The sequence below is a fragment of the Salvelinus fontinalis genome, chromosome 33 (genome assembly GCF_029448725.1).
Source record: "Salvelinus fontinalis isolate EN_2023a chromosome 33, ASM2944872v1, whole genome shotgun sequence".
NCBI lineage: Eukaryota > Metazoa > Chordata > Actinopteri > Salmoniformes > Salmonidae > Salvelinus > Salvelinus fontinalis.
The window spans coordinates 11,642,412-11,669,195 of record NC_074697.1 but is presented as its reverse complement, the minus strand read 5'-3'; the positions used below and the strand labels follow the sequence as shown (position 1 = coordinate 11,669,195).

Here is a 26,784-nt window from a genome sequence, read left to right as displayed (position 1 = left end):
GAGAGGAGAGAGAGAGAGAGAGAGGTCAGAGAGAGAGAGAGAGAGAGAGAGAGAGAGAGAGAGAGAGAGAGAGGACAGAGAGATAGAGAGAGAGAGGAGAGAGAGGACAGAGAGAGAGATAGAGAGAGAGAGGAGAGAGAGGACAGAGAGAGAGATAGAGAGAGAGAGGAGAGAGATATAGAGAGATACATATGTATTATCCTACCCTCCTATCTAATCCATACCCTCACACCACACACAAACACTCAATATGTACAGTGTGTGTCTGCGTATCAGTATGTGTTTGTGTGTATCTCTGCAGTTCCAGTGTCCACTGACCTGCCGACCAATAGGAACTCCCCCACCAGTCCCTGTCGTCTCATGGCCATGAGGATGTTCCTGACCGTCATGCCCTCACAGAAGCAGGCTACCACCCTGGCCTTGGGCAGGTGGGCTCTAAGACGCTCCAGCAGCCTATCAAAACTCTTCTCCCCTGCGTTGCTCCAGATCTTACCTATCATAGGACACATCAGGAGATGAGGTAAGTGATCAAGGAGCTTTAGAAGTCATTTAATTGTCCCTGTTTCACTTCATGTAATTTCCCCAAGGGAAACTTACCTAATATCTTATTCACCACATAGTGCACTATTTTTGCACATGGCTGGAGATTAAACTAGTGCACTAAATAGGGTGTAATCTGCCCGAGGAGGTTCCATGTGGCACTAGGACTAGATGTACTTCCTGGTTAATGACATCACCAGTAGGAGCTTACCAGAGTGGGCGATGCAGATGCCCTCCTTGGCAGCCATATCCTTGAACGCCTCCATCCCACTCTCCCCGTAGTTACCTAGGAGACAGGAGAGAGGGCGGTGAGTGACAGGAAGAGAGGGGTGGTGAGTGACAGGAAGAGAGGGGCGGTGAGTGACATGAAGAGAGGGGCGGTGAGTGACAGGAAGAGAGGGGCAGGGGAAAGAGAGAAAGAGATGAACAGATTACGTGTTTAATGTGTAGAATGCTCAACGAGAGGAAGTCTCAGTTCTAAATGAAGACACACAGAGAGAGAAAGAGAGAGAGATAGAGGGAGATAGAGGTTGAGAGAGAGAGAGAGAGAGAGAGAGAGAGAGAGAGAGAGAGCGAGAGAGAGAGAGAGAGGAGAAAGAGGGAGACAGAGAGAGAGAGAGAGAGAGAGAGAGAGAGAGAGAGAGAGAGAGAGAGAGAGAGAGAGAGAAATAAGGTTCTTAACTGACTTGCCTCGTTAAATAAAGGTTAAATAAAATAAATATAAAATAAGAAGAGGAAGTGGATGACCTGGAATTGATGCAAATGAAAGGGAGAGCATGGTGACAGTGTTTGATAGGATTCCCTTCTCTTTTTTCTCTCTCTTGTTCTCCGTCTTTCCATCTCACCGTCTCCTTCATCTCTCCTTCTATTTTATTCCCTCCTTCATCTTCATCTATTTTTTCTTATCAGTTTTTTCACAAGATCATTAATCTCCCAGCTCTGATCCCCTCACAAGTCCCAGTGGGCTCCTAACACCAAATGATACGCAGAGAACTTACCATGTAATAGTATCAGGTCTGTGTTGATGTAGTTAGCAAGAGCAGAACCCATGTAGCCATGTGTCAAATCCTGTGTGTGTGTTATGTCAGAGGAGGCTGGTGGGAGGAGCTCTTGGAGGACAGGCTCATTGTAATGGCTGGAATGGGATCGATAGAATGGTACCAAACACATTAAACAGCTCAGTACATCACTAGGGCTGAGCTCCCTGACGTCCAGAACCTCAATATCAGGCGACGGGAAAGGAAGGCCCAGGAAAATCATTAAAGATTCCAGCCACCCAGGAAATAGACTGTTCTCTCTGCTTCAGTACCGATGCATCAAGTCTGACATCCACAGGCTCCTGAACAACTTCTATCCCCAAGCCATGACCGTTAAATAGCTAACAAAATGGCTACACTGACTGAGTTGACCCGTGTATTTTATTTTTACACTATGCACAGTCACAGGACTTCACACACACACTTTCTTATTTCACCTTTATTTCACCAGGTAGGCTAGTTGAGAACAAGTTCTCATTTACAACTGCGACCTGGTCAAGATAAAGCAAAGCAGTGTGACACAGACAACAACACAGAGTTACACATGGAAAAACATGGAATAAACAATAAACAAGCCAATAACACAATAAACAAGTTAATGACACAGTAGAAAAAAAAAGAAAATCTATATGGTAGGCAATAAATAGGCCATAGGAGCGAATAATTACCATTTAGCAGATTAACACTGTAGTGATAGATGTGCAGATGATGATGTGCAAGTCGAAATACTGGTGTGCAAAAGAGCAGAAAAGTAAATAAAAACAATATAGGGCAAGAAATCACTAAAAGCGTGCAGTTGGGCTCCAATTACAAAGAAAGCTCCTCTGTTTTTGAATGTAGTATTTTGGCTTCATCTTGGATCAAGGCCCTTCATTATTCGCTCCACTTTACATTTCTATACCCTAGTAGGTAGATTGGATGGGCTATTTACAGATGGGCTATGTACAGCTGCAGCGTTTAAAGTTAGTGAGGGAAATATAAGTCTCCAGCTTCAGTGATTTTTGCAATTCATTCCAGTCATCGGCAGCAGAGAACTGGAAGGAAAGGCGGCCAAAGTAGGTGTTTGTCAGGCGGTGGATGTAGCTGGTGCATGAAGTCAGGTGCAGGAGAGCAAAGATAAGTCAACAACGCACTTTTAATAAAGGCAATAGCACAAAGTAACGGTGGTCCTGGTCAGTCCCTGGATGGGAGACCAGATGCTGCTGGAGGTGGTGTTGGAGGGCCAGTAGGAGGCACTCTTTCCTCTGGTCAAATAATATCCCAATGTCCTAGGGCAGTGATTGGGGACACTGCCCTGTGTAGGGTGCCGTCTTTCGGGTGGGACGTTAAACGGGTGTCCTGACTTTCTGTGGTCACTAAAGATCCCATGGCACTTATCGTAAGAGTAGGGGTGTTAACCCCAGTGTCCTGGCTAAATTCCCAAACAAACCCAATGTGCGAACAAAATAACGGTTGTCACTAAATACGGGTAAAACAGCACCCGGGAATAAACCAGCCAGAAACGTACCGACCTAACAATAAACATTCACAAAGACACGGGGGAAACAGAGGGCTAAATACACAACACGTATTGAGGGAAATTAAACCAGGTGTGTGGGAAAACAAGACAACACAAATGGAAAATGGATCAGCGATGGCTAGAGGGTCGGTGACGTCGACCGCCGAACGCCGCCCGAACAAGGAAAGGGACGACCTCGGTGGAAGTCGTGACAGTGTTGGCTTTGGGGATGACCAGTGAGATATACCTGCTGGAGCACGTGCTACGGGTGGGTGTTGTTACCGTGACCAGTGAGCTGAGATAAGGCGGAGCTTTACCTAGCAAAGACTTATAGATGACCTGGAGCCAGTGGGTCTGGCAACAAATATGTAGCAAGGGCCAGCTGATTAGAGCATACAGGTCGCAGTGGTGGGTGGTATATGGGGCTTTGGTGACAAAACGGGTGGCACTGTGATAGACTGCATCCAGTTTGGTGAGTAGAGTGTTGGAGGCTATTTTGTAAATGACATCACCGAAGTCAAGGATCGGTAGGATAGTTATTTTTACTAGGGTATGTTTGGCAGGGTGGGTGAAGGAGGCTTTGTTGCGGAACAGAAAGCTGATTCTAGATTTAATTTTGTTTACAGTCTAGCCAGATACCTAGGTATTCGCAGTTGCCCACATATTCTAAGTCAGAACCGTCAAGAGTAGTGATGCTAGGCGGGCGGGCAGGTGCGGGCAGCAAACGGTTGAAAAGCATGCATTTAGTTTTACTAGAGTTTAACAGCAGTTAGAGGCCACGGAAGGAGTGTTGTATGGCATTGAAGTTTGGAGGTTTGGAAGTTTGTTAACACAGTGTCGAAAGAAGGGACAGATGTATACAGAATGGTGTCGTCTGCGTAGAGGTGCATCAAGGACTCACCAGCAGCAAGAGCAAAATCATTGATTTATACAGAGAAAAGAGTCAGCCCGAGAATTAAACCCTGTGGTACCCCCATAGAGAATGCCAGAGGTCCGGACAACATGCCCTCCGATTTGACACACTGAACTCTGTCTGAGAAGTAGTTGGTGAAGCAGGCGAGGCAGTCATTTGAGAAACAAAGGCTGTTGAGTCTGCCAATAAGAATAGGGTGATTGACAGAGTCAAAAGCCTTAGCCAGGTCCATGAAGGCGGTTGCACAGTACAATCTTTTATTGACTTAATTTGCTCACACACAAATGCTATCGAGACACACACGCACATACAATCCTCATCTATGCTGCTGCTACTCTGTTTATCATATTTCCTGATGCCTAGTCAACTTACCACTATAGATGTCTACCTCTATCACATTGTTAATATGGTACTGGAACTGACCCTGTATATATACAGTATAGCTTCTTACTTTCTCGTGTTTTTCTTATTTCTTATAGTGTGTTTGAGTATTAGGTTGATATTGATTAGTGCATTGTTGGGGTTAGAGCTGGCCAGAAAGGCATTTCACTGTCCTTCTGCACATGATATTAAAACTGGAAAACAACATGAAAACACATGAAAACAACATGAAAACAACATAAAAACACATGAAAACAACATAAAAACACATGAAAACAACATGAAAACAACATAAAAACACATGAAAAAAACATGAAAACACATGAAACAACATGAAAACAACATGAAAACACATGAAAACAACATGAAAACAACATAAAAACACATGAAAACAACATGAAAACACATGAAAACAACATGAAAACACATGAAACAACATGAAAACAACATGAAAACACATGAAAACACATGAAAACAACATGAAAACAACATAAAAACACATGAAAACAACATGAAAACACATGAAACAACATGAAAACAACATGAAACACATGAAAACAACATAAAAACACATGAAAACAACATGAAAACACATGAAAACAACATGAAAACACATGAAAACAACATGAAAACAACATGTTTGACTCCGTTCCACTGATTCCATTCCAGTTATTACAATGAGCCCGTCCTCTTATAGCTCCTCCCACCAGCATCCTCTGGTGTGTGTGTGTGTGTGTGTGTGTGTGCGTGTGCGTGCGCGTGTGCGTGTGCGTGTGCGTGTGCGTGTGTGTGTGTGTGTGTGTGGTCTTGGGTAGCAGGGCAACGTGTAAAGTCCTGTAATTAGTGTCTCAGTGAGAGGAGCAGGCGACAGATGGCACAGACAGCCCAACCCCTTACACACACACACACACACACACCCTCACACCCTCACACACACACACACACACACACACACACACACACACACACACACACACACTAACACACACACTAACACACACACACACTCACATACACTCACACACGCTCACACCATACCACACATACATACACACTCAAACACACGTATGCCCATGTCCAAGCCAACAGACACTTAATAAGCGCAAATTCACAGACATACATTGTGTCCAGGGCCAGGCTATGTGATGTGTCTGACGCTGTAAGTTCCTGTGACAGAGAACAGATGTTGACGGTGAGATCAGAGGAGACAAGATTCTTCAGACCCTCCCCCTGAAATCAACTCAACACCAGTTACAGGATACACACACATAATTACACTCAAATCACCACATGAAAAAATGCTACAGTTTACTATAGAATACTATAGTACTTACTATAGAAATCTATATAATGCTATAGTGATACCGTTGAAGTCGGAAGTTTACATACACTTAGGTTGGAGTCATTAAAACTTGTTTTTCAACCACTCCACAAATTTGTTGTTAACAAACAATAGTTTTGGCAAGTCGTTTAGGACATCTACTTTGTGCATGACACAAGTACATTTTCCAACAATTGTTTACAGACAGATTATTTCACTTATAATTCACTGTATCACAACTCCAGTGAGTCAGAAATGTACATACACTAAGTTGACTGTGCCTTTAAACAGCTTGGAAAATTCTAGAAAATTATGTCATGGCTTTAGAAGCTTCTGATAGGCTAATTGACATCATTTGAGTCAATTGGAGGTGTACCTGTGGATGTATTTCAAGGCCTACCTTCAAACTCAGTGCCTCTTTGCTTGACATCATGGGAAAATCAAAAGAAATCAGCCAAGACCTCATAAAAAAATTGTAGACCTCCACAAGTCTGGTTCATCCTTGGGAGCAATTTCCAAATGCCTGAAGGTACCACGATCATCTGTACAAACAATAGTACGCAAGTATAAACACCATGGAACCACGCAGCCACCATCCCGCTCAGGAAGGAGACTCGTTCTGTCTCCTAGAGATGAACGTACTTTGGTGCGAAAAGTGCAAATCAATCCCAGAACAACAGCAAAGGACCTTGTGAAGATGCTGGAGGAAACAGGTACGAAAGTATCTATATCCACAGTAAAACGAGTCCTATATCGACATAACCTGAAAGGCCGCTCAACAAGGAAGAAGCCACTGCTCCAAAACCGCCATAAAAAAGCCAGACTACGGTTTGCAACTGCATATGGGGACAAAGATCGTAATTTTTGGAGAAATGTCCTCTGGTCTGATGAAACACAAATAGAACTGTTTGGAGGAGAAGGGGGATGTTTGCCAGCCGAATAACACCATCCCAACCTTGAAGCTCGGGGGTGGCAGCATCATGTTGTGGGGGTGCTTTGCTGCATTAGGGACTGGTGCACTTCACAAAATAGATGGCATCATGAGGATATAAATTATGTGGATATATTGAAGCAACATCTCAAGACATCAGTCAGTATGTGGTAGTATACTGTAGAATACTATACTACACACTGTAGTATCCCTCGATTGTGTTGTACTTACTATAGTATGTGGTAGTATACAAGAGCAGAAGCTTTGAAATATCTGTTCAGACTCCAGTTCTACCTACTTACAGGTCATGGAAAATGTGCTCTTTTAGTATTTCTCCACTTCCATGTCAAAGATAATACATTTTTAAAAAACACTAATAAAACTACAGTAATTTATTGAGGGCATATATTTTCAATGCTAAGTATCAATATTAAGTATGAAAATGTATGCAAGTCGCTCTGGATAAGACTGTCTGCTAAATGACATATGTTAAATGCTAAAATGTACAGTGAATACTACAGTCATACTACAGTCATACTACAGTAAAGTCCACAAAAACACTACAGTGAATACTATAGAATATAAATATAGTAATACTACACTATTTACAGTATACTATAGTATTTTTTTATGTGGGTAAACACACACATTCCAGCCTGATAGCACGTAACCAGTCAAACTGGGAATCATTTGTGAAACACACACATCTATGCACAAAGACACAGTGAGAGAGCTAAGAAGAGCCTGCTTCCTGGCAGGATAGAGGAAAATAGAGAGCAGAGAAAAACATATCTCTATACACAATATAATAGCTTTAGAGACACAGAAGTGAGCAGAGCGGAACAGCAGCCAACAACACATAATGTGCTCTCCATTCGGGCTCAGCTGTGTCACAGCCGTTCCCATCACAATGGCAATTATCTGCTCAGGACAAACCAATTCTCACCAGGACTCTGGCTCACACCAGAAACACCTAACCACCCCTCGCCTCTTCTCCGCTCATTCTCCTCCACTCAGATCTCCTCATCTTCTCGGTCAGTGTTATTTCCTCTCTGGTTTCTCCGTCATCCGTAGTATTCACTTGAAGTCATGGGGGTGATGTAAGAATATTTTGAAGATAAATACACAACGCAGAGGACGAGAGGTCAATAGATGACTAATGATCAAAGGAAATTGTGTTTTGTTCTGTAATAGGGAAGTATTGGGTCAATAGGTCAGACACATGGGAGGAATTTCAGTTCGGGACTCATAGCTACATGGCAAGTTCTCATTGGTCCAACTTGTTTTTACATTGAACCTGAAATAGGATACTTGTTATTTGGCCATTGGTCCAGTGTTATTGCAAGGAATTCTAATTGATCAACCACAGGCTAGTGCTGGGTTATAAAACGACATCCTGTCCCTTTGTTCTATGGAGAGAATCACTGAGGACAGGGGAGCATGAACATCTACCATCTACCTCCCCGCATGATTTGTTCTCTTTGAATAAACCTATTTTCCTCCCCTGATTTTCTTTGGCGTCTGTGTTATTGAAGAATAACATCAACTGCTAACAGCGAGGTATAACATAGATGTCAAATAGGAAATACCGTCCACCAGTTCAGTTATTTAACACAGGAAAGGGCACCAGGAGACCACTTTAGACTGTCGAGACGCATGGCCTGTATGGTCCAGTGGTTAGTACCACAGCCACTTTGGGTTTCAATCTGACCCGTGTCCTTCTGACAATTTCTCCTGCCTTTCCTTTCTCCTCTTCACTGTCCTATCTCAATAAAAACACAAAGCCCTAGAACAAATATACAGTACCAGTCAAAAGTTTGAACACACCTACTCATTCAAGGCTTTTTCTTTATTTTTACTATATTCTACATTGTAGAATAATAGTGAGGACTCAAAACTATGAAATAACACATATGGAATCATGTAGTAACCAAAAAAGTGTTTAGCAAATCAAAATATATTTGAGATTTGAGATTCTTCAAAGTATCCACCCTTTGCCTTGATGACAGCTTTGCACAATCTTGGCATTCTCTCAACCAGCTCCATGAAGTAGTCACCTGGAATGCATGTCAATTAACAGGTGTGCCTTGTTAGAAGTTAATTTGTGGAATTTCATTCCTTTTTAATGTGTTTGAGCCAATCCGTTTTATTGTGACAAGGTAGTGGTGGTATAAAAAGATAAGATAAGATAAGAAGATAGCCCTATTTGGTAAAAGACCAAATCCATATTATGGCAAGAACAGCTCAAATAAGCAAAGAGAAATTAAATTAAGGTCAGACAATCCAGAAAATTTCAAGAACTGAAAGTTTCTTCAAGTGAAGTCGCAAAAACCATCAAGCGCTATGATGAAACTGTCTCTCATGAGGACCGCCACAGGAATGGAAGACCCATAGTCACCTCTGCTGCAGAGGATAAGTTCATTAGAATTACCAGCCTCAGAAATTGTAGCCCAAATCATTTCTTCACAGATGTTAAGATGCACCCCGACTTTATACCACTGTCAAGAAGAATTACGTCCATCCCGTGTAACTTTACTTGGACTAAGAAAATACACTTTATGACACTGTTATGAAACATTATGACCATCATAATCATATAAGCCAGATAGGCCCTTATGTCAGTCATCATTCACAAAGAGGGTGTCTTGTCCTGCTCCTGGAATCTGCTCCTGCATTCATCCCAGTCATCAGCAACAGATCATTGGGGTAGTTGCATGTCTGACGTCAATGTGTGCATTTAATATAGTCTATTAAAAACTTGACATAAAAATACTGTTGACAAGTAGGCTATGGTGTAATGGAATGTTTTGCCTTGTGTGGTAGGTTTTATGGGTTTTGACACTCTTATGTAGGTGTCATAACCAGCCATAAAGTAACACAATATATGTCGCAACAGGTGTAAATCTATGGGTCATGACAGTGTTCTGACCATATTATTAACAGGTTATGACAAGTTACGTCAGCTGTTATGACTTATTATTTCATGGTTATGACCGTGTCATAACATATTATGACACTGGGCGTCAAGTAAAGTGTTACCGAACATTCTATCTATGTTAACAAAAACCTTCTGAGAACCTATTGGCGTTGGAGTTAGAGTTAGGTTAACATTCCCTTAATAATGTCAAACGGAACATACCCAGAACGTGGTTACCATGTTCTCAGAATATACCATATTAAATGTTCAAGACATGTTTCCTAGGCCGTTGCAAGAACATTCACGTGTCCAGTTTTCAGTGGGTCAGGAGAATATTCCATCAACGTCCCACCAAACATACACAGGACAAGGTTGCAATGATCTCAGAATATAAGATATTCATTTTCTAGGCACGTTTCATGGGAACTTTGCAAGAACATTCATGTGTCCAGTTTTCTGAGGGTCAGGAGAATATTCCATTAAAGAAATGTTTTGGTTTCATTACACATCACGCCTTGTTACTGTTGTCAAGTAAACCAAGGCCCTGAAACACTGAACCATTCAGAACTCTTTGTCTGTTGTCAAGCCAACCAAGGCCCTGAAACACTGAACCATTCGGAACTCTTTGTCTGTTGTCAAGCCAACCAAGGCCCTGAAACACTGAACCATTCAGAACTCTTTGTCATTTGTCAAGCCAACCAAGGCCCTGAAACACTGAACCATTCAGAACTCTTTGTCTGTTGTCAAGGATACTCAAACACAAAGTTGCTTTTAATATACAGTGTTTTTCAATTTAAATATTTGACAAATGATTACATTTTGCATGTTGATTTATACAGTAATTATTATTCAACAGTCCTCACGTGGGATGTGATCTCACAACCTCCCGGGACTCCGATCTTCCTTCAACGCCACCATGTCTATGCCATGCATTAGTCATTCTGACTGTCATTGATTGACTTATTTCAGCAATTGAAGGGTTTTCAGTATAGTTGTCTTATGTTGGTAGGCCTTGTTAACCTGTTAAAATGACTTGACAGGTGTAAGCAATTGGGTGTTTTTGTGAGTATCCTTAACCTTGCCAACAGGCAAACAGCTATGAATGGATCAGTGGTTTATCAATAAGGGCCTTGATTGGCTTTTTCAGAAGTAACAAGGCGTGATGTGTAATTAAACTTTTTTTAATATATATTTAAAAAATAATTGTACCATGAGGCTACATCCTGACAACTGATAAACAGAAATGTTCTGGCAACGTTCCCATGAAACGTGTCAAGAACATGAATATATTATATTCTGATAACATGGTGATCATGTTCTGTGTATGTTTAGTATGACATTGGTGGAATATTCTCCTAACCCACAAAAAACGGGACACATTAATGTTCCTGCAATGTTTCCATGAAACGTGTCGAGAACAATATATTGCCATGTTTGCCATGTTCTGAGAACACGTTTGCCATGTTCCCAGAACACGGCAAACGTGTTGTGTGCATGTTTGGTGGGAAGTTGATGTAATATTCCCCTAAGTGGAAGCCAGGGACAGACAGATGGGTTAGGCCTCAGTAATAACAACCATTATCTGTCACTGTAATGGACATCAATTCATTCTAAGTGAAATGGTCTCTCTACATCTCGCTCTCTCTCCATCTCTCTCTCTCTCTATCGTTCATTACCTCTATCTCCCTCCTCCTCTTTCACATTAATCCTGTGCTGCTTAAGATTTGTAATAACATGTCAAACATAGAATTGCCTGGCATAGAATGGCAGAAGGACATAGAAATGCCTAGGGTAGAATGGCAGAGTGACAGCCTATCATGTTTCAGAGAGACAGTTCAACATAACAACAACATTTACACCTCAAATAGTGAGAGGTGGCAAGACAGGTCAATACTCTCCAACACACACTAACACACACACGTTAGAGTCTGGCGAGGATATGTCTCTCCTACAACCTTAATGTATTACACACACTAACACACACACACACCCATACACACACATATGTTGTATTTCCTAAATACATTTTAACTCCAACCAGATTATTTTGACCCTGTTAACCATGGCAACAACCCTGACATATCCCATTAATCACACACACACACACAAGCACATCCACACACATAGACACTACCCCTCACACACACACAAGCACATCCACACACATAGACACTACCCCTCACACACACAGACACACACACATACTCTCTCTCTCTCTCCCACACACTCCAATCCAACAGTTTTAATCTCCTGAGAGGTATCATCTCTGCTCAAATAAGCACCGTCCATTTAATGTTCCCTCTCAGGAGACCAGACAGACAGCTCTGTCACTCAGTACTGGGGGGGAGGGGGAGAGGGGGGGGGGTAGAGAGGGGGGGCAGTGGGATATAGAGAAGGAAAGGGGTAGAGAGAGAGGGATATAGAGAGGGAGAGGGGGGGAATAGAGAGTGGGAAGGGGACAGTGGGATAGAGAGAAGGCTCAGAGAGAGGGATATAGAGAGGGAGAGGGGTTGAGAGAGGGGGGAATAGAGAGTGGGAAGGGGACAGTGGGATAGAGAGAAGGCTCAGAGAGAGGGATATAGAGAGGGAGAGGGGTTGAGAGAGGGGGGAATAGAGAGTGGGAAGGGGACAGTGGGATAGAGAGAAGGCTCAGAGAGACGTGGTTGGTTAAACAGGATGTATTTAGAAGTTAGGGTTTGTCAGAATGTGTCAGTATGTATGATGCACAAAGCTCAGTCTCTCTCAATAGCATTTGAATTGAAGCAATGATGTGAACAATCCACTTAGAAAAAAACTATGCTCTGAATAGCTTGGAGTTGACGTGGAGTTGAACTCAGGTGTGGTGCAAGGTAAATCCCCACCGGGTTAGTCTCCTCAGCTATGCCCAGTTGAGGAGCACTTTAACTGGGCTGTCTGAGAAGACACACTGGGTCTAGGAAGCAAATAACCCCTCATTCTCTCATTCTCTATTTCACACGTCCTTTTTCTCCTATTTTATCCTCTCCATCTTTTCCTCCCTGTGCAGGCTACAGACTACAGACTACAGGCTTCAGACTACAGGCTACAGACTACAGGCTTCAGACTACAGGCTTCAGACTACAGACTACAGGCTACAGACTACAGACTACAGGCTTCAGGCTACAGGCTACAGGCTACAGGCTACAGGCTACAGGCTTCAGACTACAGGCTACAGGCTACAGGCTACAGGCTACAGGCTACAGACTACAGGCTTCAGACTACAGGCTTCAGACTACAGACTACAGGCTACAGGCTACAGACTACAGGATTCAGACTACAGACTACAGACTACAGACTACAGGCTTCAGACTACAGGCTTCAGAGTACAGACTTCAGATTACAGACTTCAGAGATCAGACTTCAGAGATCAGACTACAGACTTCAGACTTCAGAGTACAGACTTCAGACTACCTAATGCCTCTTTCATCTGTTGCCCTTGGCGGCTCCCCTCCTCATCCTCCATCTCTCCCCTACCTATCCCTCCTCCCCATCCTCCATCTCTCCCCCTACCTATCCCTCCTCCCCATCCTCCATCTCTCCCCGTACCTATCCCTCCTCCCCATCCTCCATCTCTCCCCTACCTATCCCTCCTCCCGATCTTCCATCTCTCCCCCTACCTATCCCTCCTCCCCATCCTCCATCTCTCCCCCTACCTATCCCTCCTCCTCATCCTCCATCTCTCCCCCTACCTATCCCTCCTCCCCATCCTCCATCTCTCCCCCTACCTATCCCTCCTCCTCATCCTCCATCTCTCCCCCTACCTATCCCTCCTCCTCATCCTCCATCTCTCCCCTACCTATCCCTCCTCCCCATCCTCCATCTCTCCCCTACCTATCCCTCCTCCCGATCTTCCATCTATCCCCCTACCTATCCCTCCTCCCCATCCTCCATCTCTCCCCCTGCCTATCCCTCCTCCTCATCCTCCATCTCTCCCCCTACCTATCCCTCCTCCCCATCCTCCATCTCTCCCCCTACCTATCCCTCCTCCTCATCCTCCATCTCTCCCCCTACCTATCCCTCCTCCTCATCCTCCATCTCTCCCCTACCTATCCCTCCTCCTCATCCTCCATCTCTCCCCTACCTATCCCTCCTCCCCATCCTCCATCTCTCCCCCTACCTATCCCTCCTCCTCATCCTCCATCTCTCCCCCAACCTATCCCTCCTCCCCATCCTCCATCTCTCCCACTACCTATCCCTCCTCCCCATCCTCCATCTCTCCCCGTACCTATCCCTCCTCCCCATCCTCCATCTCTCCCCTACCTATCCCTCCTCCCGATCTTCCATCTCTCCCCCTACCTATCCCTCCTCCCCATCCTCCATCTCTCCCCCTACCTATCCCTCCTCCTCATCCTCCATCTCTCCCCTACCTATCCCTCCTCCCGATCTTCCATCTATCCCCCTACCTATCCCTCCTCCCCATCCTCCATCTCTCCCCCTACCTATCCCTCCTCCTCATCCTCCATCTCTCCCCCTACCTATCCCTCCTCCCCATCCTCCATCTCTCCCCCTACCTATCCCTCCTCCTCATCCTCCATCTCTCCCCCTACCTATCCCTCCTCCTCATCCTCCATCTCTCCCCCTACCTATCCCTCCTCCCCATCCTCCATCTCTCCCCCTACCTATCCCTCCTCCTCATCCTCCATCTCTCCCCCTACCTATCCCTCCTCCCCATCCTCCATCTCTCCCACTACCTATCCCTCCTCCCCATCCTCCATCTCTTCCCCTACCTACCCCTCCTCCTCATCCTCCATCTCTCCCCCTACCTATCCCTCCTCCCCATCCTCCATCTCTCCCACTACCTATCCCTCCTCCCCATCCTCCATCTCTCCCACTACCTATCCCTCCCCATCCTCCATCTCTTCCCCTACCTATCCCTCCTCCTCATCCTCCATCTCTCCCCCTACCTATCCCTCCTCCCCATCTTCCATCTCTCCCCCTACCTATCCCTCTTCCTGATTCTCCATCTCTCCCCCTACCTATCCCTCCTCCCCATCCTCCATCTCTTCCCCTACCTATCCCTCCTACTCATCCTCCATCTCTCCCCCTACCTATCCCTCCTCCCCATCCTCCATCTCTCCCCTACCTATCCCTCCTCCCGATCTTCCATCTCTCCCCCTACCTATCCCTCCTCCCCATCCTCCATCTCTCCCCCTACCTATCCCTCCTCCTCATCCTCCATCTCTCCCCCTACCTATCCCTCCTCCTCATCCTCCATCTCTCCCCCTACCTATCCCTCCTCCCCATCCTCCATCTCTCCCCTACCTATCCCTCCTCCCCATCCTCCATCTCTCCCCCTACCTATCCCTCCTCCCCATCCTCCATCTCTCCCCTACCTATCCCTCCTCCCCATCCTCCATCTCTCCCCTACCTATCCCTCCTCCCCATCCTCCATCTCTCCCCCTACCTATCCCTCCTCCCCATCCTCCATCTCTCCCCTACCTATCCCTCCTCCCCATCCTCCATCTCTCCCCCTACCTATTCCTCCTCCCGATCTTCCATCTCTCCCCTACCTATCCCTCCTCCCCATCCTCCATCTCTCCCCCTACCTATCCCTCCTCCTCATCCTCCATCTCTCCCCCTACCTATCCCTCCTCCCCATCCTCCATCTCTCCCCTACCTGTCCCTCCTCCCCATCCTCCATCTCTCCCCCTACCTATCCCTCCTCCCCATCCTCCATCTCTCCCCTACCTATCCCTCCTCCCCATCCTCCATCTCTCCCCCTACCTATCCCTCCTCCCGATCTTCCATCTCTCCCCTACCTATCCCTCTTCCTGATTCTCCATCTCTCCCCCTACCTATCCCTCCTCCCCATCCTCCATCTCTCCCCCTACCTATCCCTCCTCCTCATCCTTCATCTCTCCCCTACCTATCCCTCTTCCTGATTCTCCATCTCTCCCCCTACCTATCCCTCCTCCCCATCCTCCATCTCTCCCCCTACCTATCCCTCCTCCCCATCCTCCATCTCTCCCCCTACCTATCCCTCCTCCCGATCTTCCATCTCTCCCCTACCTATCCCTCTTCCTGATTCTCCATCTCTCCCCCTACCTATCCCTCCTCCCCATCCTCCATCTCTCCCCCTACCTATCCCTCCTCCTCATCCTTCATCTCTCCCCTACCTATCCCTCTTCCTGATTCTCCATCTCTCCCCCTACCTATCCCTCCTCCCCATCCTCCATCTCTCCCCCTACCTATCCCTCCTCCCAATCTTCCATCTCTCCCCTACCTATCCCTCCTCCCCATCTTCCATCTCTCCCCCTGCCTATCCCTCCTCCCCATCCTCCATCTCTCCCCCTACCTATCCCTCCTCCTCATCCTCCATCTCTCCCCCTACCTATCCCTCCTCCTCATCCTTCATCTCTCCCCTACCTATCCCTCCTCCCCATCTTCCATCTCTCCCCCTACCTATCCCTCCTCCTCATCCTCCATCTCTCCCCTACCTATCCCTCCTCCCGATCTTCCATCTCTCCCCCTACCTATCCCTCCTCCCCATCCTCCATCTCTCCCCCTACCTATCCCTCCTCCTCATCCTTCATCTCTCCCCCTACCTATCCCTCCTCCCCATCCTCCATCACTCCCCCTATCTATCCCTCCTCCCGATCTTCCATCTCTCCCCTACCTATCCCTCCTCCCCATCCTCCATCTCTCCCCCTACCTATCCCTCCTCCCCATCCTCCATCTCTCCCCCTACCTATCCCTCCTCCTGATCCTCCATCTCTCCCCCTACCTATCCCTCCTCCTCATCCTTCATCTCTCCCCCTACCTATCCCTCCTCCCCATCCTCCATCACTCCCCCTATCTATCCCTCCTCCCAATCTTCCATCTCTCCCCTACCTATCCCTCCTCCCGATCTTCCATCTCTCCCCCTACCTATCCCTCCTCCCCATCCTCCATCTCTCCCCCTACCTATCCCTCCTCCTCATCCTCCATCTCTCCCCTACCTATCCCTCCTCCCGATCTTCCATCTCTCCCCCTACCTATCCCTCCTCCCCATCCTCCATCTCTCCCCCTACCTATCCCTCCTCCTCATCCTCCATCTCTCCCCCTACCTATCCCTCCTCCCCATCCTCCATCTCTCCCCCTACCTATCCCTCCTCCTCATCCTCCATCTCTCCCCCTACCTATCCCTCCTCCTCATCCTCCATCTCTCCCCCTACCTATCCCTCCTCCCCATCCTCCATCTCTCCCCCTACCTATCCCTCCTCCTCATCCTCCATCTCTCCCCCTACCTATCCCTCCTCCCCATCCTCCATCTCTCCCACTACCTATCCCTCCTCCCCATCCTCCATCTCTTCCCCTACCTACCCCTCCTCCTCATCCTCCATCTCTCCCCCTACCTATCCCTCCTCCCCATCCTCCATCTCTCCCACTACCTATCCCTCCTCCCCATCCTCCATCTCTCCCACTACCTATCCCTCCCCATCCTCCATCTCTTCCCCTACCTATCCCTCCTCCTCATCCTCCATCTCTCCCCCTACCTATCCCTCCTCCCCATCTTCCATCTCTCCCCCTACCTATCCCTCTTCCTGATTCTCCATCTCTCCCCCTACCTATCCCTCCTCCCCATCCTCCATCTCTTCCCCTACCTATCCCTCCTACTCATCCTCCATCTCTCCCCCTACCTATCCCTCCTCCCCATCCTCCATCTCTCCCCTACCTATCCCTCCTCCCGATCTTCCATCTCTCCCCCTACCTATCCCTCCTCCCCATCCTCCATCTCTCCCCTACCTATCCCTCCTCCTCATCCTCCATCTCTCCCCTACCTATCCCTCCTCCCCATCCTCCATCTCTCCCTCTACCTATCCCTCCTCCCCATCCTCCATCTCTCCCCTACCTATCCCTCCTCCCCATCCTCCATCTCTCCCCCTACCTATCCCTCCTCCCCATCCTCCATCTCTTCCCCTACCTATCCCTCCTCCTCATCCTCCATCTCTCCCTCTACCTATCCCTCCTCCCCATCCTCCATCTCTCCCCCTACCTATCCCTCCTCCCCATCCTCCATCTCTCCCCTACCTATCCCTCCTCCCCATCCTCCATCTCTCCCCTACCTATCCCTCCTCCCCATTCTCCATCTCTCCCCCTACCTATCCCTCCTCCCCATCCTCCAACTCTCCCCCTACCTATCCCTCCTCCCCATCCTCCATCTCTCCCCTACCTATCCCTCCTCCCCATCCTCCATCTCTCCCCCTACCTATCCCTCCTCCCCATCCTCCATCTCTCCCCTACCTATCCCTCCTCCCCATCCTCCATCTCTCCCCCTACCTATTCCTCCTCCCGATCTTCCATCTCTCCCCTACCTATCCCTCCTCCCCATCCTCCATCTCTCCCCCTACCTATCCCTCCTCCTCATCCTCCATCTCTCCCCCTACCTATCCCTCCTCCCCATCCTCCATCTCTCCCCTACCTATCCCTCCTCCCCATCCTCCATCTCTCCCCCTACCTATCCCTCCTCCCCATCCTCCATCTCTCCCCTACCTATCCCTCCTCCCCATCCTCCATCTCTCCCCCTACCTATCCCTCCTCCCGATCTTCCATCTCTCCCCTACCTATCCCTCTTCCTGATTCTCCATCTCTCCCCCTACCTATCCCTCCTCCCCATCCTCCATCTCTCCCCCTACCTATCCCTCCTCCTCATCCTTCATCTCTCCCTTACCTATCCCTCTTCCTGATTCTCCATCTCTCCCCCTACCTATCCCTCCTCCCCATCCTCCATCTCTCCCCCTACCTATCCCTCCTCCCAATCTTCCATCTCTCCCCTACCTATCCCTCCTCCCCATCTTCCATCTCTCCCCCTGCCTATCCCTCCTCCCCATCCTCCATCTCTCCCCCTACCTATCCCTCCTCCTCATCCTCCATCTCTCCCCCTACCTATCCCTCCTCCTCATCCTTCATCTCTCCCCTACATATCCCTCCTCCCCATCTTCCATCTCTCCCCCTACCTATCCCTCCTCCTCATCCTCCATCTCTCCCCTACCTATCCCTCCTCCCGATCTTCCATCTCTCCCCCTACCTATCCCTCCTCCCCATCCTCCATCTCTCCCCCTACCTATCCCTCCTCCTCATCCTTCATCTCTCCCCCTACCTATCCCTCCTCCCCATCCTCCATCACTCCCCCTATCTATCCCTCCTCCCGATCTTCCATCTCTCCCCTACCTATCCCTCCTCCCCATCCTCCATCTCTCCCCCTACCTATCCCTCCTCCCCATCCTCCATCTCTCCCCCTACCTATCCCTCCTCCCCATCCTCCATCTCTCCCCCTACCTATCCCTCCTCCTGATCCTCCATCTCTCCCCCTACCTATCCCTCCTCCTCATCCTCCATCTCTCCCCCTACCTATCCCTCTTCCTGATTCTCCATCTCTCCCCCTACCTATCCCTCCTCCTGATCCTCCATCTCTCCCCCTACCTATCCCTCCTCCTCATCCTCCATCTCTCCCCCTACCTATCCCTCCTCCCCATCCTCCATCTCTCCCCTACCTATCCCTCCTCCCCATCCTCCATCTCTCCCCCTACCTATCTCTCCTCCTGATCCTCCATCACTCCCCCTACCTATCCCTCCTCCCCATCCTCCAACTCCCCCTACCTATCCAACCCCTCCTCCCCATTTAAGAGGAAGACAAGCACACAGCCACACACACACACACACACACACAGCCACACACACACAGAGACACACAGCCACTCACACACAGAGACACACAGCCATACACAGGGTCAGCGCTGTATCTCCAGTTGCCACAGTGACGCGATGTCACTCCCAGGAGACCTATGGAAGGAAATACCATCTGTAATAGGTGTAGTTAATGACAGGGCCCCTTACTCAGTTTCCATGCTCATCACTGTCACTGGTATACACACACACCCTGTCGCTGTAGGACAGACAGAGAGCATAAGATGTGATCAAACGTCTCTCATTCCGGTGGTTTATTCATCCTTCTGACTCCTTCTCCTCCTCCACAGCTCAGAGTTTACCACACCATTCACTGAGGGGAGCCAAGAAAGACAAAAGGCCTTCACAACAACAACAACAACAACAACACACACACGTCAACACATCATCAAACATCTATAAACCTTGCTGACAGACAGGTGTGTCAAAAATCAGCACGCCAAAAATCTGAGGGGGCACAAAATACGTGAGAATTTTGTTTTTTTCAAACACCTGAAATTGTTTTTTCCATCCAATCTAGAGCTATAATCATTATGCTTAATTCTATATAAAAATGTATACTTTTTATCTAAGCATACTTCCTGAGCTGTCTGCATCTGGTTCCTGGTGATGTCCTGCAATAATTGGCGGATGAGAATGCTCTGTTATTTTTTATTATTAATGGAAATGCACTCCAAAGCTGATCCCCCTTTCTCCTTTATCTCTCTCTCGCCTCATTGTATCACTTTCCCCTTCGTCCTTCTCTCTCTCTCCTTCTCTCTCTCTAGATGAGACAGAGTAGTTGTCCTTAAGAAATGAGACATGACCAGACGAGACAAGACCAGACAAGACCAAACCAGACCAGACAGGACCAGACCAGATAAGACAAGATACGGCGAGACAAGACAAGTCAAGACACGACCAGACAAGGCGAGACAAGACCAGACCAGACAAGGCGAGACAAGACCAGACCAGACAAGGCTAGACAAGACCAGACCAGACAAGGCGAGACAAGACCAGACCAGACAAGGCTAGACAAGACCAGACCAGACAAGGCGAGACAAGACCAGACCAGACAAGGCCAGACCAGACAAGACCAGACTAGACTAGACTAGACCAGACTAGACCAGACTAGATAAGACCAAACCAGACCAGACCAGACAAGACCAGATCAGACCAGACATGACAAGACCCGACCAGACCAGACCAGACCAGTAGAGACCAGACCAGTAGAGACCAGACTAGTAGAAACCAGACAAGTAGAGACCAGATCAGTAGAGACCAGACCAGTAGAGACCAGACCAGTAGAGACCAGAGCAGTCTAACACTACTGTTTCAGTTCCTCCCTTCCTTACAGTGACACTCCCATAGCCTCATATTCACAACACAGAGTGTGTGTGTGTGTGTGTGTGTGTGTGTGTGTGTGTGTGTGTGTGTGTGTGTGTGTGTGTGTGTGTGTGTGTGTGTGTGTGTGTGTGTGTGTGTGTGTGTGTGTGTGTGTGTGTGTGTGTGTGTGTGTGTGTAAGGTGTAACTCTGATTAACAGTTCAGCTAAAGACCTACTTCCCTTTGTGGCTAAACCACAGATTAATTACAGCCAGTCATCAGCGCCCAGAGAGAGAGAAAGAGAGAGGGCCAGAGGAGGAAGCAATATAGTGGAGAAAAGAGGCATGGATGTGAGTGGGAAGAGGGAAACACACATTCTCAATACCAAAAACACATTCTCTCAAATGTTCTTGTTTGTGTGAATGACCACAGAGCAGCGAGACAAAAAGACAGACAGACAGACAGACAGACAGACAGACAGACAGACAGACAGAGTTCTGTTCTTACCCTCTGTGTGTATGGCAGAGACGTAGCTCCAGTTGTATCTCTTGACAATGTCCACCATGGCTCTGGCCTGCTGAGCATCTGATGGCACCACCCTCATAAAGTACTTATACAAACTCTGTTGGAGATAAACAGTACTCATTAAGTACTTATACAAACTCTGTTGGAGAGAAACAGTACTCATTAAGTACTTATACAAACTCTGTTGGAGTGAAACAGTACTCATTAAGTACTTATACAAACTCTGTTGGAGAGAAACAGTACTCATTAAGTACTTATACAAACTCTGTTGGAGATAAACAGTACTCATTAAGTACTTATACAAACTCTGTTGGAGTGAAACAGTACTCATAAAGTACTCATACAAACTCTGTTGGAGAGAAACACAGTAGACTACTAATAAAGTACTAATAACCTAGAATAGAATGGAGTAGAGTAAAGTAAAATAGAATAGAGTAAAATAGAATAGAATTGTGTGCCTACTTTGTCACTGAGGTCCATGCTGGTAGCAGAGTAGGCAATCTGGGGTATGTTGAAGAGCTGTAGGAGGTTCTGGACCTGAATGGCCACAGAGCTGGAACCTGGTCCTATCAGCCCGACGATGGGCTTCTTCCCCCGCATGGGGGTTGCAGCAGGGTCCGCACACCTCGGCCCTCCCCTCCCGTCGGCTCCTCCCCCGCCCCCCCCCCACACACTGCCTCCCCCCACCTCGGCCTCGTCGGAGGACACCAGGGAGTCTCGTATGAACTCAATGCTCTGCTCCAGGGCCACAGCAGAGTGCCAGCAGGAGTCTCTTATCTCACAGCCCAGGCTGATGTTGGGGAGGATACGGGGGTCAGCGTTAATACGGTCTAGAGTGTGCAGCATGGCCTCAACACGCTGGATACCGTACTGCTCGCGCACCGAGCCGCATTTACGTTCGTGTACCTGGGTGAGGAATACACACACACACACACACACACACACACACACACACACACACACTGGATACCACTTTGCTCACGACACGCACTGAGACACTCTTACACTTATGAGACTCTTACACTTATGAGACTCTTACACTTATGAGACTCTTACACTTATGAGACTCTTACACTTATGAGACTCTTACACAAATGAGACTATTACACTTATGCAGCTGGGGATGGATACAGTGGGGTCGGAAATTATTGACACCCTTGATAAAAATGAGCAATATTGACCATATAAAATGAATCATTCAAATACTGAGCTATATTGTATGCAACAACAACAAAAAAGGGAAATTATATAATTTTATACTAATACAATTGCTCAGAGAAAGAGATTTAGTAGGAGTTTAAAGGGAACAAATTATTGACACGCCTGTTTTCAATACCTTTCAATAATTCACCTTGTGAGGATACTGTTTTCTGAGTTGGAGAACACATTGGGAGGATCATAGACCATTCCTCCACACTGAATCTGTGCTTATAGTGTTTACTAAACAGCATTGGCACTTGGATAAAAAAATAAAAAAATGGCATACAATATAGCTCAGTTTTTTTTATTATTTATTTTATACAGTCATTTTGTCTCATCTTTATCAAGGGTGTCAATCATTTCAGACCACACTGTACAACTTCCCCACACCATCAGTCATTCATGTGGACATAAAGGCTGCTTTGGTCTCAGAGGGTTGTACCTTGTCCGCTGTCGGCTGGTGATGGACAGAGAACAGGGCTCCTATGATGATGTCACCGGGGATGTGTGCCACGACTCGCCGCTCGTTAGACTGGGCATCGCCAACAGTCCCACGCCACGCCCACATGGGCAGGGCCAGGATGACCCAGATCATCTTATTGGTTAATTTGTTAACAAAGATAATGTCTTGATGATGTGTCTTGACGGTGTCCAGTTTGGTCAAGCACTACTACCCTTCATAAGAGTTAAGTTCCTCTCCATTGTGAGGAGTGATGGCAAGCCAAAAGAAAATAGCAAAAATGTGGACTTCCTCTTCCTCCTCCTGCTGTGGAAGTCAGGGAAAGGCCATTGCCACGTTACCAATTAGGATTGCCAGAGAGAAGCAGTGTATGTTGGGAAATACTTTAGACTCCTTCTGGTCGAAACTGGACTCCACTCTGATTGGTTGAGGAATATCCTCCTCTATGGTGAAGCGGTGGTCTCCATGGTAACGGGTAACAGACCGGTAAAGGGGCTGGTCATTACCTGTAAACAGAGAGGTAGTGGGGGGTTAGGGTCTGAACGCAGCAGGGGACATCAATCCTTTATAGTGGCTTACTTTGCTGTTTTCACATCAATCTGTTATCTACCTGTGACACATCAGGGAGCAGGGAAGGCTGCCAGAGGGGAGGGAGAACAATAACATTCAACACCATACCAAGTCTCAGAGCACTGGAACCAAACCCAGTGGGAACCTATCCAAGCAGTTTATACCCTCACATGAATCCTACCACAGCTTCACACCACTGCCTCATCAGAATATAATACTACATTTGCATGCTTGAGGTCTTGTGTAGCTTCTCAAAGGATCAGAGACACATGAACAACACTCTCACTCTCCCTCATGTCATATAGGCCTTGGAAACTAGAACTAAAGCGCTTGTGTATTTCAAACCAATATATTTAACCTCAATTATGCATAACAACATATCGTAACCACAGGTAGAACATATTTCAATAGATGTCAGCAGCTGGAAGCACTAAGCAAATTAGTTTGAATGGGATGGGTTCAACTTTATGCAAATAAACTTGATCAAGGTCGTCGGAATATTAGCAGAGTTGGGGACTCAACAGTACGAGCCCGGCCGGTGTCCCCTCGAGCGGTAGGCGAGAAACGAGGGGGTCAATGGAAGTAATTAATATGACAGCGTCATTACAGCGCCGTTAACGGGAGAGCTGTTCGCTCGGGATCCATTCTTCCTAAGAGCCATTCATCCTGCAGCTCGCTAGACCGATTTATCACGATACAGACTCCTCCACCCCCACCGTCTTTCTCTCTCTCGCGCTCTCTCTCTTTCTCACCAAGGCTGCGGGCGGTATTACATACCTGTCGCTCTGTATGTGCTCAAGTGTAGGTCACATTTCACTTTATTACGGAACCGAATTCATTTATCCTCTTCTCTATCACAGAAACATAAATCTGCTTAAATAGGCATGCACATTGTTCAGCCCGTTGGCTACAGAGGTCACTTCGCTTCTCGCCGGTATAAATTGTCATTAGGCTAGCCTGCCACATTCAACACACCACGGTTATCCCGTTAAATAAACCGCGTTAATACGCCGGACAATCAACAGTCTGGGAGATTCGAGTTGCCCATAGATGTCGTCATTGATTGGTTGAGTAAACAACGGGAGATGATAGCAGGATTTTCACATGATGTGCCTGTGCCCATTGAATAGGATATATGTGCCTTTGTAGCCTATGGATGCAAAGGGGCAAATGCCAGATGGGCTGGTCCATTTTTAGCACAGTGGGCCTAACTAACTTGTTCTTTTCTCAGCAAAATGATCATTATCTGGCTAATAATGATGGCATTAAGGGAAAAATGGGCCGGTGTGTTAGAAATGTCAGGGACGATTTCTGGTCCCAGTCTGCTCCTGGATCCACGGCTAAACAATGTCAAATAAGGAGACACGGCAATGGTCTGTCTGTCTTTCTGTCTGCCTCATAGCTTGTGTAAACGGGACGGATCTGGTAGCTGCATGCGCTTGTCCTCCAGAGCTGTCCGCGGTGCTGAAATTGATCCATAACAACATTCGTAAAGGGCATCACCATTTGCCCAGACAACCATCGCAGAGAAGAGAGTTCTGTAACTTTTATCTTTCCCTTGACAATGTTAACATCAAAACCCTCACCGGTCAAAAAGACAGAAGGCTGGCTGCCACACGGAACGATGTGTGTGTGTGGGGGGGGGGGGGTGTAAATAGAGCGGAGGCTATCCGCTGCGTCTCACTGTTGCATCCACAGGCTGAACGCGCCGTTACGTTACATCCAAATGTACACACATAGAGCCTTACCGTGTCAATCTGCGACCTCGTTCATTTCCACCGGATAAAGGCAGAACACGCACCGGCTGCTCGAGACCAAGGCCACAGCTCGAGCTCTTCTCGTCTTCATGTCACGCACAAACTCTGCGGGTGCGATGTCTGCTCACGCATCGCGCGCCAAACCCCTAGTCTAACCCCCTCCTCTCAACCAGTATGTCTCGCGACAGGGCAGGTTACCTGACAGCTCTCTATATCCTCACACTGTGCTGAGGAGTGACTATCATGTCAGTCTGTCTATCGGACACAACTCCACTCAGGGAGAACTGCAGTTGGCGAGCTTGTGTTTTTTGTTTGGGTTATTTCCTGCGGCGCGTGCCGCTTTCAGACCGCAAGGTGACTGCCTCACGTCCTTCGAAACCCCGCTCAGCGCGCGCCCTCCCTTCCAGCGAAGATGTTTGTGAATGAATTCCCGCATCGAACCTGTGACACTAGTCTGAATCACCAAACACACACTGATCACCAGATCCTGTGTGTGTGTGTGTGTGTGTGTGTGTGTGTGTGTGTGTGTGTGTGTGTGTGTGTGTGTGTGTGTGTGTGTGTGTGTGTGTGTGTGTGTGTGTGTGTGTGTGTGTGTGTGTGTCATTTCAAACGGATTCCACCCGATGGCCATCCTGAGGCATTGATGGAATGAGCGACTAGGTGCGTTTATCGATCCATGACACTGTCACTAATCTCTCTCGCTCTCTCTCTCTCTCACACACACAGGCATTAGGCTCAGTAGCACAAACAGCAGTCTGAACCCGGACGCAACACACAGAGGCGGGCTATTACCTACCTTATAAGCTCTCTAATAGTAGTATCGCCCCTCACACAAAGCTTTGAAGGTTGTATTGCAGGCAGTCAAAATATACTTTGGTGCTAAAACGTTCCCGATATCATATATTATTTACAATTAATAGAAACATGAATATCGTCCACGAAAGGACCGTTTTGTGTTATAAACACTAATTCCAGAATGACACAAATAGCGCGGGAATCGAATCAGACCAACCGGGCTCTGACACAATGGCCGTTAATGCACGGTAAAGCTCGAGTAAACAGCCGTCTGCCCTCTGCTGGCCTGCCCGCCTCTCAACGTGAATACACACATCTACCATGTTCATCATTCGTTTAGAACAAAATAATAAAACTCAACCGTATCAAAGCAAAAGCTTAAAAGTAAATGAAAAATGAATAACTTTGCATTTGTTTCTTTTTACAGATTGACTGTTCTGTTGATAACCTGTTATTCCTGAATGTAAGACTAACCCAAAAGTTATATGGGAAAAGCAAATTGAATAGGCCTACCTCAACTAGACCACCGTGCATGTTTTGGAGAAACCCCACACTCCACGTACTGATCAGAGCATCATGGTCGTGATGAATCCACTTTTTCACTATGGCAACGATGGAACACCGAGTCTGTTCCTGCGCTCTTTCGCTCGCTTGCTGTCTGTCGCGCTTGCACTGCGCGGCTCCAATATGGGGGCTTCATCGCGGCCACGCTCTGCGCGTCACAGGCCAACCACCGATCTGACACTGTCTCCTCTCTATCTCTCTCTATATATATCCCTCTCTATCTATCTCTCTCTCTGTCTATCACTCTACACTATGTGTGCTCTCTCTTTTGAATACAGTATGTAAAGGCTAAGTGTGTTTGTGTTAATGGATGAATAGATGTGCATATACATATTCAGGGGGAGTGTTTAGGGGCTTGGCCATAAACAAGGCCAGAATTAAATCGCC

General features: G+C 47.3%; 1 protein-coding gene across 1 annotated transcript; it reads right to left on the bottom strand.

The window, feature by feature from the left end:
- On the bottom strand, positions 1–26,570 carry LOC129832523 (metabotropic glutamate receptor 5-like). The gene is made up of 6 exons (XM_055896642.1): positions 26,347–26,570; positions 22,694–23,217; positions 21,514–21,957; positions 21,034–21,148; positions 752–826; positions 1–493 (listed from the first exon to the last, which is right to left on the bottom strand). Exons 2-6 carry the CDS (start codon positions 22,844–22,846, stop codon positions 273–275), a joined length of 1,008 nt encoding a protein of 335 aa, XP_055752617.1. The 5' UTR covers positions 22,847–23,217; positions 26,347–26,570; the 3' UTR covers positions 1–272.
- Positions 26,571–26,784: the final 214 nt, after the last annotated feature.

Excerpts from the sequence above, each read along its gene's own strand:
- LOC129832523 (XM_055896642.1), bottom strand. The coding sequence starts at position 22,846 with ATGATCTGGGTCATCCTGGCCCTGCCCATGTGGGCGTGGCGTGGGACT. Across the intron at positions 21,958-22,693 it reads ACCAGCCGACAGCGGACAAG|GTACACGAACGTAAATGCGG; the intron begins GTACAACCCTCT and ends TTCCTCACCCAG. Across the intron at positions 21,149-21,513 it reads GCATGGACCTCAGTGACAAA|AGTTTGTATAAGTACTTTAT; the intron begins GTAGGCACACAA and ends TATCTCCAACAG.